This window comes from Pteropus medius, unplaced genomic scaffold (genome assembly GCF_902729225.1).
Source record: "Pteropus medius unplaced genomic scaffold, Ma_sr-lr_union100, whole genome shotgun sequence".
NCBI classification, from domain to species: Eukaryota; Metazoa; Chordata; class Mammalia; order Chiroptera; family Pteropodidae; genus Pteropus; species Pteropus medius.
This window is the reverse complement of record NW_024345599.1, coordinates 179745-192703: the sequence shown is the minus strand read 5'-3', so window position 1 is coordinate 192703 and position 12959 is coordinate 179745. Positions and strand designations below refer to the sequence as shown.

At 41.0% G+C, this 12959-nt stretch overlaps 1 protein-coding gene across 4 annotated transcripts; it reads left to right on the top strand.

The window, feature by feature from the left end:
* The first annotated feature begins 5397 nt into the window (after nt 1–5397).
* ARMCX3 (armadillo repeat containing X-linked 3) lies at nt 5398–10150 on the top strand. 4 transcript variants are annotated; one of them, XM_039873990.1, is made up of 4 exons: nt 5398–5565; nt 6079–6166; nt 6474–6535; nt 7138–10150. In XM_039873990.1, the coding sequence occupies exon 4, from the start codon at nt 7280–7282 to the stop codon at nt 8417–8419; it is 1140 nt and encodes a 379-aa protein (XP_039729924.1). In that variant the 5' UTR covers nt 5398–5565; nt 6079–6166; nt 6474–6535; nt 7138–7279; the 3' UTR covers nt 8420–10150. The 4 variants fall into 4 exon arrangements, with proteins under 4 accessions (XP_039729924.1, XP_039729923.1, XP_039729922.1 ...); XM_039873989.1 differs by having other exon boundaries at nt 5398–5719; nt 6059–6166; XM_039873988.1 differs by having other exon boundaries at nt 5399–5565; nt 6059–6166.
* The last annotated feature ends 2809 nt before the right edge of the window (nt 10151–12959 follow it).

Below are 12959 nucleotides of genomic sequence, written 5' to 3'. Positions count from 1 at the left end.
GGCAGTAGTATTTAAAAAGTAGGGGAGAAGGGGACACAACCCCAGTGGGCCCGGACTTGGGTCGGTGGCGCTTTTGGTCCTCTCCCACCCCCATCTCTGCCCAAGCAAAGCCCACACTCCCACCGACCTGCACGGTCCGGTCCGGGGCTAGTTTCCTCCTTCCTTCACACGTCTGAAGCTTAATAGGGGGCTGGTACCCAGACAGAGGCGACTAGCAGGACTTCAGCTCCAGGCAGCTCTTGGTCACGTGATGACCACGTCACCAGTGAGCTCTGGCCCCCAGTTTCCACTCCCAGAAGCAGTGCGGCAGGCGCCAGGCTGCCCCGTACCCCGCACCTCCCACACCGCCCATCACACTGGGCCCTGTCACTCTTTTCTTCTATAACAATAGCAGAAACCAGAAGTAGCCATGGCTCTCTGGTGTTTGAATTTGCCTTTCTTTAATTACAGGAAGGGGCAGCTTCTTTTTCTGGGTCTACTGTTTACTTATACTTCTTGGAGAAATGTCTTATCCTTTCCTTGGCTCTGAAATTCCTGCCCCCACCTTAATTTCTACCCCTTCCCATATCCAGTCTCTGTACTAAAATTGGTGGTGGTGGTGGGGAGGGGGGGCGTAGAAAAGGAAGCCCAAGTAGTAGTGAAGTTTTTATTTGGATACATTTATGTTCTATTTCTTCATTCATTTTTTAATTGACCCAAGCTACATTATTTTGTAAACAGAAAATACAATAAAGTTATGTCCTTGGAGAAAAAATAATCCAAATTATACATACATACATATATATATATATGATTTCCCAGTTAAATACATATGTACACAAGATTTCCCAGTTAATTGGGAGACCTCATTTATTTAGTTAGGTTAATTTGTAATGAAAATTTGTATTGAAAATATTTTTTTTCTGACTGCACAGGAAATAGCAGCTTTTGAACAGTATATTAAAATTTAAAAAAACATATCCTTTCGAATAAAATCAGTGTGCTTTCGATATGATTTATAAACTAATGGATAGCATGAGTCTATAGTGAGGTGGTCAGTGTTTTAATTATGACCATTTTAGATAAGTAAACTGCTATCCCTTTCTTCTTCCTGGCTGACTTCATAATATTAGGCATCAAAATACTGAGATCTTCATAGAAGACTGCTAGATGACTTTCATTCTGGCTTCAAAGCACAGGCTTTATGCAGACCCCAAATTCAGATGAGTCATATATCTTCAGATGCACTTAAATTAGTAACCTCACAGATCAGCCCGTTTTTCATTCAAAGGTCTTTATTTAAAATCTATTCTGAAGTTGCATGGTGTAACCCATAAATCATCCAGAAATTAGAGAATGCCCTATTATCTCATTGATGAAAATGATACTCAAAGGATGGACTTTTCATTCAATCATGACGCTGGGGCGATATCTACGATATCTGTCATCCGTGTGCTATGTCACTCTAGCAGTGGCTAGCGTTCAGCTTCTTCCAGTGGAGATAATGGTGAGGGTCTGTGGGTGTTTGTAATTCACTGTAACACTCCTGAGATCCATGTCATTTTTCTCCCACAAAAAGCACAGTTTACAGGATCCAAGCAGTTGCCAGGAGAAAGAGGCCTTTTCATCCCCTGCCTTCTGTTGTACCACCCATACAAGCCCCTCAGAATAATCCCAGAACTCAGGAACAAAGTATGCAGAAGTTAGTCCCCCGACATCCAGCTGTCCCCACTGAGGAGTCATACTCTAAATATAGACACCTCTGGCAGCCTTTTTCTTAGAACATTGAAATATGACACCCCAGCAGGAAGCTCCCCCTGCCCCATGAGAGGGCCCTGTTGAGAGGAGGCCCTGTCAGGAGGAGAGCCAGGGAACCAAGAGTGCCTTGATGGTGAAGATTCAGGAAGTTCAAACTCACTCACCTATCATACCCCATCTGTCTAAACCCTTACCTCATTTGTTTCACCATCATTGCCTTATATCGTTCTTTTCCTCTACCTTTATTTTCTTATCCTAGAAAAATGAAATCTATTTATGAAGCCATACTACCAGAACTTGATGATACAACTGTCCATCATTCGATTTCTGGCTGCTAAATAGTTATATAAGTGGCTTTTATTTGTTTTGAATATATGCAAGAGACAGAACTAAGTAGTATGTAAAGCTTCAAAAAGCAAGGACAAAAACTCCACTCTTACCTCTCCTTATTAGTATAAAATAACTCCCCCTTTGGTATATATATTTTAATCATTCCAATGTATATCCCCTGACCACCATTTTCCCATCCTGCCAGACCTTCCCTGTTTGAATCCACTCTCTCTTTAAAACTTTCTAAACCTCATGGGAATGATAACCCTTTCAATTATCTTATTTCTTTGTCATCTTGATCTACAATTCCTGCCAAGGAACCTGGGGACTAGCATTTAAAATCCACTTTACTTTCCATTATACATTCACCAACAAATATTTATTTAAGGGAATGTTATTTGTCTGACATACTATTTCTTTTTTTTTAGTCTTTAATATCTTTTTTAAATTTATTTTTTTAATTGAAGAAATGATTTAAACTCCCCCCCTCCAATCTACTTCCTCCCTCTCCCCTACCCTTTGGTAACCACTAGTTCATTGTCCATGTCCATGAGTCTGTTTGTTTGTCCTGTTCATTTGTTGCTTTTAGGTTTGTATCCCACATATGAGTGATATTATGTGATTTTCAACTTTTTCTGACATTCCATTTCAAAAGCGAAAAGGAAAATCCTTAAGCAGTTCCTCAGACAAAGCTGTTAAAAGTTCCTGAGCATGCAAGAGACTAAGGGAAGCTACTGTCAAAAGGAACCTTTTGACCTAAATCAGTATGTGGTCATATGTGATATGTAATTTATAAAATATCCAAAACAAAAAAGAATCAGCAGATGGTAACACTAATGGAATTGTAAAAGGTGAGAAAAATAAACCATAAAATAAACCATGTTATCTTTTAAAGCTGTATTATTTTTTTGCATTTTGTTATTTGTTTTTGTATTGTGTATTAGCTGATTTGCTTGGTTGCAAGCAAGCAACAGAAACCAAACCTGTTTAACTTAAACAGTGAAGGGATGCTGAAGATCAGGGTCAGCTCTGGGAGTCTAGGTAGGGAGGAATTGATAGATAATATCATCAGGATGCCATAATTCCATTAATTTTCAGGTTTTTTTCTTATCATTGTTCAAGATTTAAATTTTAGTAAAAGAGTATTGAGTTGGTCTGTTTTGAATACAATGCCCACTCTTTTGCTGGGAGAAATGACAGGATATGTAAAATGTATAATGAAATTCCTTTCTTTTCCTAGAAATCTAAACCATTTTGGATGTTGTTGATTTGCAGGAGCCCTTTAATTACTTTGGATATTAATCCACTGTCCAGTTGTGACTAAAGTGCTGAGGGCCTATTTGCCACAGTATGTCTTAGTCGTAATTTTTACATTAACTGAACATTAGAGAGGTACAGTTCTGAAATAGTGATGCATAAGATTGTCTTCTAAGCTAAAGTTACTTAGCTTCCCTACCAGAATTCCACAGAGTTGCATCTACAATTCAAGATCTTGTCCTCTTACTGTATGAGCAACCCCTGATTTTGTCTGTTTCCTGAGAGCAGATGCCTCTGTCAAGGAAAGACCCCCATTCATAGAGACTTATATATAAATCTAGATCTGAATGCCCGAACCCATGAATCTCTGCATTCTCTCCCTGTAAGTAGGCCACAAGGGAAGCTAAGTCTGAACAGGAGTTACAACTGAATAATTTACCTTGAGAAATACATCTGTCAGGAGTACTGGAGGTTTCTGTCAGTTTTACCAGTCCACTCTTCTCCTGCAGGCAAGCTACACTTCAGAAACCTGGACCTCAGAAAGTTGCTTGGTGAGCCTGCAATCAGAGCAAGGATGTTGGATCACCTTAAGAAGTGGATTTCAGCTAAGGAAGCTTGAAGGACTCTTACACATCATGGGAATGGCTTTGCCAAGGAAAGTTAAATGTTCCATTCACCTTAGCCAAGACTCCCTCTCCTCCAGACAGTGCTTGAGTGGGAACTATCAACACTTTCCTCTGACTCTCTTTCTCATATACTCTGCTTAAATAAGCCCCTTCAATGCATATGTTTCTCTAAACACAGAATCATATAGCTGATTTGATTTTTGTTTACTAAATTTCAGTCATTTCTTAGTACTGCTTCCCAGAAGTTACATTGATATGAATTTCCCTGGATTTTTTTCCTGTTCCCAAACTTGCAAGTCTCTTGATTTACTTCCACAATGTTTTAGGATTTAAAAAATTATACTCAGATAATAACCTTATATCTGAACTATTAGGGAATGTCCCACTCTAGACTCCAGGTTCTGACATTATTTTATTACTTTTCCCACTATAAAAAGTTCAGTCATTGCTAACAGGTGAATCATTGAATTCATCAAACCAGTTGGTGAAATGGTTTCACACTAATTGCTAGGTGCAAGTTCAGTCAATTTTGTTCTAGTCTCAGTGTTCCTTTAACACCTATTTCATTTAAAGATCATATTCTCGCTTTGTACCTAAATATATTTTGTAATGTTCTTTGAATGCCACTCACTTTGTCAATGTGCATACCTCTTTATCCAACAGTTATCCATTATGCAGTGTGGTCTCTACTCAACCTTTTTCTATGTTAATGGCTTCTGAGGACCGCATGTCTCTTCCTTGGTAACTGATGCAAGTGGAAGTCTGTAGCTCTTCTGTTTAGAAGACTGGCCTAGTCAGAAGTTCTATGCATTCTCAGACACACTGATTAGCTCATTCAGGGTTGTGTGATCTGCTAGGCCCGGAAAGACATTAAGAATGCTCTGAGTGAAGTGTGTGACACTCCCACAAGTGAGAAAATGTGGGTTTTTTGGAGGCCATCAACTCAACATCACTCTCCAATTCCAACTCTTTTTTTCCTCTCAAATGAAAATAGCTTTATACTAATTTTTTTCTCTCATAAAAAAGAATGCGGGCTGGAGGCGGGAGAGGGCAGAACAAAAAAGAACAAAAATGTATTTGGAAAGTAAAAGCCACACTCACGCTCCAGGTCTTCTTTTCTGATGGTTTCTTCCTTTCGGATCTGGGATTAGATTTCAGAGGAAATGGTAGACATTTATAGCTGGGAGGAGAGGAGTTGGAAGGAGAAAAGTCGCGGTCCCAGAAGCCTAGGGACTGCAAGACGCAATTTATCAAAAAGTGCAAGTGGCTAGTAGTCCCAGGGGGAAGATGCTGTCCCTTTCTGGTAGTCAAAGGAAGGTAAACACAACTACAGGAAGATGAGATTAGCTAAGAAACAGTAACAAGGCCTGATATGGGGGAGTGGGTACAGGGGGGGCGGGTCCAACGCTGCCGCACTGCTGGTGGGAGGGGAAATTGGGGACCAGAGTTGGTGGATGACGTAGATCTCACGTGACCAAGAGCTGACGTGTGCAGAAGTCCTTCTTGTTTAGGTCGTTGTTCCCGTCTGAGTACCAGCTCCTCATTGCCCTGAGGGCTAGCAAGCCTGCGGCACAGGGAAGGAGGAGGAGAAGGAAACTGTCCTGGATCCCTGCAGGTCAGTGCCTGGGAGATTCCATAAAGTGGGGGTGTTCGAGGGCGTAAGGCAGAGACCGTCGCGAGTCCTGAGGCGCCTTAGTCGTCTCTCCCATTCGCTGCCGGCTTTCCAAGACATCTGTCCTGCCTGCAGCCCATTCCGATGCTGCGAAATGGTGAGCAGGGAGGGCAGCCCAGAGATCGGGAGGTGGTAATCTGCTGGGAGCTGAGGCCTTAATACGGAAAGGGAGCTGTGGCCTGGGTGTTGGCCCCCAGTCCTCCAGGACAGTGCCGGCGGGGAAAACCTGGACGTGGGGGGAGGGTAGGGGTACAACGTTATGTGTCCTCAGAACCCCGATAGGGGTAATAGGGGTGGCAGACCTTTGACAACCAGGCCTCCAAATTAGGAAAGTTTCATGTTCCGGGGACTGGTTCGTCCACCAAGCATTCGGTAGTGGCGGTTTTCCGTCTTTCTGACTGTGGCTATGTCTTCCTGTCCATGGCTCTGTGTTTAGTGGGTCCGAACCTCTCCCAGGTTGCCAGTCTTTTCGTAGTTTGCAGCTCTACACTAGGCAAGTGAAGAGGAAGGAAATTAACCCGGATCGGTGAAGGTCGATTTGAGGGTAAGACCATTTGGGGACCCTAAGAGGGGCGGTGATGGGTGTGGGGAGAAACCAGAGATGGCAATAATTTAGGTTAGATTTGAGTCTGAGTGTGTTTGTCGCACTCTTGGGACTGTGGCGAAATGGCGTGCAGTGTATGTGTGTATGTGCGCGCGCGAGCGCGCACGCGTGTGTGTGTGTATGTCTCGCGGGTGGGGGGATGTGAGTTCGGGAGGATGACAGAAGGGAAACCTATCAGATAGTTTGTTCATAATCTTTCTCTCTCAACAGTACTTAGTCCCCATATTTTCGATCTGTCATCCCGCAGGTCTGCTTTTAGCAGGTGGCACCACCTGAAGCGAGGGAGGAAGTTTCCTTGGATCTGTAGAGGTCGGTGTGGTGGTGGGGCTGCCTGGAATGGGGGAGGGGTTAGAAATCCGCCGCGATTGGACAGGCTCACCCAATTCTACTTTATTCCCCTAACATCCCTCCCATTTCAGGCTAGCGAAGGGGCAAGCATGTGTATGTTTCGGATGGCATAGCGAGGTTAAAAAAATCCGACAACCTAGATGGTGAATCGGGAAAGGAAAGAATGAACAGTTAATCCGTCAGGCTCTCAGTACTCACCGGCTCTGGTCTCTGCAGATCAGAAGGGTTGTTGGGCGTGGCATACCTTCAGGGGAGGGAGGAAGCAAACTGCTTGTCTGGAAGAGGTTAGTGCAAGGGTGCCACTCCCTGGAAACACCCGAGGTTGGAGTGGCTGAGGCCCCAGAAGAGACAATGGGCTCCATTGCCTTTATCTAGGCTTGGGGAGGGAATGGACTGGGAAGGGTAGGTGGAGGGTGAAATGATGGGGATAGAGAGTTTGTTAACAATCTACATTTTCTACCAAGTACTCATTTATTACTCTCTTATCTTCCTGTGCAACTCCCTGCATGGGGCAATACAAGGAGAAGAGAAACTCAAACCCCATTTCTTTCCTCCACCTCTAGGTTCACCTCCAGTATCAGCTATTGGGACCTTGAAGTGGCTGAAGACATCACTCTCCACAGGCCTGCACCCAGAACCATAGTTCTCCCGTAACCTGAGTGACTAGTCTGTTCCTTGGTCCCTGCTATTGTCAGGGACGATTGCATGGGCTACGCCAGGAAAGTAGGCTGGGTGACTGCGGGACTGGTGATTGGGGCTGGTGCCTGCTATTGCATTTATAGACTGACTCGGGGAAGAAAACAGAACAAAGAGAAAATGGCTCAGGGCGTATCTGGGGATGTGGATGATGTTGGAGGCTGTCCTGGGGCCAGGTACAATGACTGGTCTGATGATGATGATGACAACAGTGAGAACAAGGGTATAGTATGGTACCCACCTTGGGCCCGGATTGGGACTGAGGCCGGGACCAGAGCTAGGGCCAGGGCAAGGGCCAGGGCTACCCGTGCTCGCAGAGCTGTTCAGAAACGAGCTTCCCCCAACTCAGATGATACTATTTTGTCCCCTCAAGAGCTGCAAAAAGTTCTTTGCTTGGTTGAGATGTCTGAAAAACCTTATATTCTTGAAGCAGCTTTAATTGCTCTGGGTAACAACGCTGCTTATGCATTTAACAGAGATATTATTCGTGATCTGGGTGGTCTCCCAATTGTTGCAAAGATTCTCAATACTCGAGATCCCATCGTTAAGGAAAAGGCTTTAATTGTCCTGAATAACTTGAGTGTGAATGCTGAAAATCAACGCAGGCTTAAGATATACATGAATCAAGTGTGTGATGATACGATTACTTCTCGCTTGAACTCATCTGTGCAGCTGGCTGGACTCAGATTGCTTACGAATATGACTGTTACTAATGAGTATCAGCACATGCTTGCTAATTCCATTTCAGACTTTTTTCGTTTATTTTCAGCGGGAAATGAGGAAACCAAATTTCAAGTTTTGAAACTCCTTTTGAATTTGGCTGAAAATCCAGCCATGACTAGAGAACTGCTCAGGGCCCAAGTACCATCTTCACTAGGTTCCCTCTTTAATAGAAAGGAGAACAAAGAAGTTATTCTGAAACTTTTGGTCATATTTGAGAACATAAATGACAATTTTAAGTGGGAAGAAAATGAATCTACTCAGAATCAATTCAGTGAAGGTTCACTTTTTTTCTTTTTAAAAGAATTTCAGGTGTGTGCTGATAAGATTCTGGGGATAGAAAGTCACCATGATTTTCTGGTGAAAGTAAAAGTTGGAAAATTCATGGCCAAACTGGCTGAGTGTATGTTCCCTAAGAGTCAGGAATAACCTTTTGATTTTGTAGGTTAGAAATAACACACATTGTAAACTATTTTTATTCTCTACCTTGTTTATATGGTAAAGGGATCCTTTCAGCTGCCAGTTTCGAGTAATGAATATCATATTGTATCATCAACGCTGATATTTATCTGAATTGGTCTTCAGGCCTAAGCTGGATGAATGAATATCACTACCTGTTCTGAAAGCATGTTTGTTGCTTTTTATTTCATTACCTAGGTTGAAATATTTTTACTACTTCTGCATAAGTGACAGTGAACCAATTGGTCCCAAGTAATCTCCCTCCTGTCACTTGCATTGACTTCATTTTTGTATCATCAATAAAGTTGTGTGTTAATGCTGGGAAGAAAAAGAAAGAAAAAAGAAAGAAACCACCCTTGTCCTTCTGTTTATAATCTATCTATTTGGAGAGATAAGAAACATACGGACAAAATAACTAGGAATATCTGGAGCTTATACTCATTGTCAAATGTGCCTTCTCAGAGCACAGAAGAAATGAAAGCTTCTGCAGGATACAGTAGTCAGCTACAGATTCATGGAAGAAGTGGCCATTTAAAAGGAGTCCTGGACAGGGTAGGTAGTTAAGGCATTCCATGAGATGGGAGTGAGGTTGGTGAGAAAGGCGTGGAGGTAGGAACTTTCTTCTTATGACACTGAGGAGACTAGTCTGCTTAGAGTGGAAAGTGTAGGGAATGGAAATAAATTTGAAAAGCTGGGTGAAGCTAGATTGTGGAGAGCTGTTTGAATATTATTCCAGTGAACACCAAGAGCCACTAAATATTTTTGACTAGAAAGAATACTTAGAATTTATAGTAAAGTCTCTCTCTCTCACCTACTGTGCAGTGTGGCAAAATGGATCCTTTCAAACCCTGTTGGTAGGAATGAGTTTACACTAGCACAAGGTTTGTGGAGGGCCATTTGGTAATACATATCATAAAGCCTAAAATATATAAACTTTATAAAAAAAAAAATTAAAAATTGGCCCAAGACTGAACAAGGCTGTTTATCCCAACACTATTGAAAATAGTAAAAGTTGAAAACAATGTTAAGTGTCTAGCACACTGGATTGGTTAAATAAATTAAAGAATGCTCACACAGTGTATGATAAATATGTTGATTAAAATCCACATTGCCAGGAAAAGATATTCATCATGCATTGTTAAGTGAGAAAGGTAAGTTAGATAATGATATTCATAATATGATTCTATTTTTTTAGAATAATAAAACACATTTAAGTATATACTAAAAACTCTGAATTACAGACACCAAATAGTAACAGTGATTTTCTTTGGGTGGAAAGATGATGAGTGATTTTTACATTTTTACTTTTTATTTATCAGTGTATCTTTATTTATCTAAAATGAATATTGATTTTTTTAAAAAAAATTTGAAAAAGGAAAGTTTTGGGAATGAAGCAGGTGACGGACTGAAACATTTACTGAATGGAAAACATATTTAGATTAAAAGTGAGATGGGTTGAAGTTTCCTCTCTGACATGATAGATGAGTGATGAAGATGAGGTTTGTCGTGAGGATTAAATGAGTACATGCACAATACTTAGAATGTTCTGGCACATAGCACTTAATTAAGAAAAGTGAGCACCCTTAATTCCCTAGAATGCAGGGTTGATAGTTATTTTGGTTGACCTTTGTTTTCTGAGGACATTCTGCCATGTGTCAGTGTAATAAATCATAATAATAAAGGTTAGCATTTCTTAAGTGGCTACTGTGTAGAGTGCTATCATTCTTGCAAGGCAACTTTTAAAATAATTTCTCAAAGGAATAGGGCTTTTTTTAAATTTCTAAGGACTCAAAGTGTTCTTCAGAAATGAATTCATCAGCCGCACAACATTCCTAGTCAGTTTGGAGATGTTATCCTGCTTTATATATGAGGCCAGGAAAGGGTAAAATACTGCTCAGTTATGATCTGGTTTTAGCCATAGACTTCCATATACTTACTCTATTGTACTCTATAGTAGACAAAAAACCCAGGGACTGGTTGACTTAAAGTTGTTGGATATGGTGACCCTACTGAATCATGCACACGTGGGGACTCATTTGACACCAATTTAAAACATCAGGTGAGGGAAAAAGGAACTAACATTTTTCTTGCTCTGTTACTAGATAGGAGAAAAAGATTTGGGAGGGGAAGGCTAATTCATTTAAAATTGATTTTGAGGTACCTGTGTGACATCTAAATAGAGACACCATATTATCATTTGAATGTATTGATCTGGTGCTCACAGGAGAAAATAAGGCTGCGATTAAGATTGGGGAGTCACCAGAGGATGAATGATGTTTGAAGACATGGGAGTAGATGTGATCTCCAGAGAGAGTAGAGAGAGTTTCAAAAAGAATTGTGTAAGGGACTGTGGCAGCTGAGGGGAGAAGCACAGAATTAAAACAGTATATATACATCAGACACTTTTTCTATCCATATACCTATATACTCTGTACATAAAATTGAACAATATTGTAGATAAAATTTCAGAGCCCAATTTAAATTTTTTCTATTTTCTCCTAAATAATATTCATTTGAGATACTTGAGAAAATAGAGATAATGAGACAAACTTGTCCCCTGACCCAGATATGTAGCTTGAACATCCAAGAAATATTTAGATCAAGGTATGTTGAATTTGGGGTGCTGAGTGACTTTTATGCCTGAAGTGAAAATGAGGTTAACTTTGAGTAATAAAAAGCCACTATGAGGCAGGGGCACAGGCCTGACCAGAGTTATCTGCTCTTGCAGGTCTCTTTTCTCCTCTCCTCCTTCCTTCCCATTCTTCTTTTTCCTTCCTTCTCACTTCTACCTTTATTTCCTCATTCTGGGAGATAATTGGTAGTAGTTCTTTTGTGTTTCTGTCTTTTGGGTTGACCATTTAATTCCCATGACACCAGGTCATGCACCAATGGGTATTTAATACAGAATAGTAATTGTGATTGCTGTGGTAATACGGTGACCCTTGTGTGACTGAATGCCAAGATTTTTTTGGAACCCTTGTTGAACAAAGGCCTAGAAGGAACTAGTCTGAGTATGGCACAGCTCTATGTGCACTGCATGAACTTTTGATGTCCCACATCTGGTATTATTTAGAACCAAATCACATGGACTTTGGGAAGTGCTGTGTGAGACAGATAATGTGACTGCCTGGTTTAGTCAGGCCACAAGTCCGGCCAGGCCACACAATGATGTCCTGATGTTTTCACAATGGAGGTCGCCACTCTCAATCATTTTAGGAAGGGCACACTTCTAGGATTGTGGCAGCTCATGGGAGGAGGGAGGAGGCAATGTCTCTCTTTAGAGAAGGTAGCAGTCCCTGGGAAACCGAGGAAATTAGAAACTCAAAGAATATCGTACTGTTTTGGTTTTGTTCTCATCTAGCGGTTTTAGGAATTTAAGTGGTTCTATTTCAGTCAAATGTGTCCAAGGGTGATTTTACAAATGTGAAGTATAGTTCTTTTATAAATTGTTGCCCAAAACATAGTATTTCAAGGCTCAGTAAACTGTTTTTTAAATTCATATTTTACTTGCCTTTTAAAAAATATATATCCCAAATGTAGGTTTAATCAAATTGACGTGATTTAAGCAAATTTTGTGTATATGCTTCTGGTTAATTTTTCTGCTAAGTTTCCTTGAGAATGGCTTTTCTAAGAATGATTATGACTACTTTCAATGCTATCTCTTTATACTCATTTTAGATCACATTCCGGGCTGAAGATTTCCTCTGATTTCTCTGTTTAAACTGTGGCTCTTTCTTGCATTTTCACCAGGACTATCTTGCTGCCAGCTTGGGGTGCAGAACCAAGATACTGGCCTCTGATGTGCCCTGCTTTGAGCGTGTGGTATTAAGCAGAATAATAGATATTTACTTTCAGAATGGTATACCTCCACACTTGACCCTCTCTACTGAGGATCTCTCAGGCCTTGTGTGAAGGGCTGGACAATGTGTTTGAGGATAAGACTAGGGGGAAAAGGAAGGGAGGGGGAGGGAAAGAAGCCTTATTAGAAGGGTAACTTTACCCTGATAAGTTCATGCACTTGTAATTCGATCTGCCATTGAGAGTGGGCTAAGTGCAACTCTGGCCCTGTAGACCATTTATATTTAAAAAAATGAAAGAGTAGGTGTAATACAAGAATCTTTGGGCATAGAGACCTCTGTTTATTGAGCATTTCTAAGTTCCCAGAGCACATAGCATGCTATCAAATGGGTGTAATTTCTTTTTGAACATAAAAAACAGAATAATTTATGTTATCATAAGGAGCATAATTACCATGTAGATCAGAGTCTTGGTGTTGGCTGCTTGGAACATTCTCTTCTTAACAAAATTATCATCAGAATTTTGTTTATTTAGTTCTTGGGAATTCAGGGCAAGCTGAGGTAGCTAGATGTTAGTACCATCAAAGTAGGAGAACCTGGTGCATCTATGTCTGCAACAGGGATTGACTTGTTGCTGAAATAAAATACTTGTATTCAAGAGCTAGAGCACATTTCTTCCTGGACACAATTACACATTTGTCTGCCTAGATGCC

Coding starts and splice junctions, on each gene's coding strand:
- ARMCX3 (XM_039873990.1), top strand. CDS start 7,280: ATGGGCTACGCCAGGAAAGTAGGCTGGGTGACTGCGGGACTGGTGATT.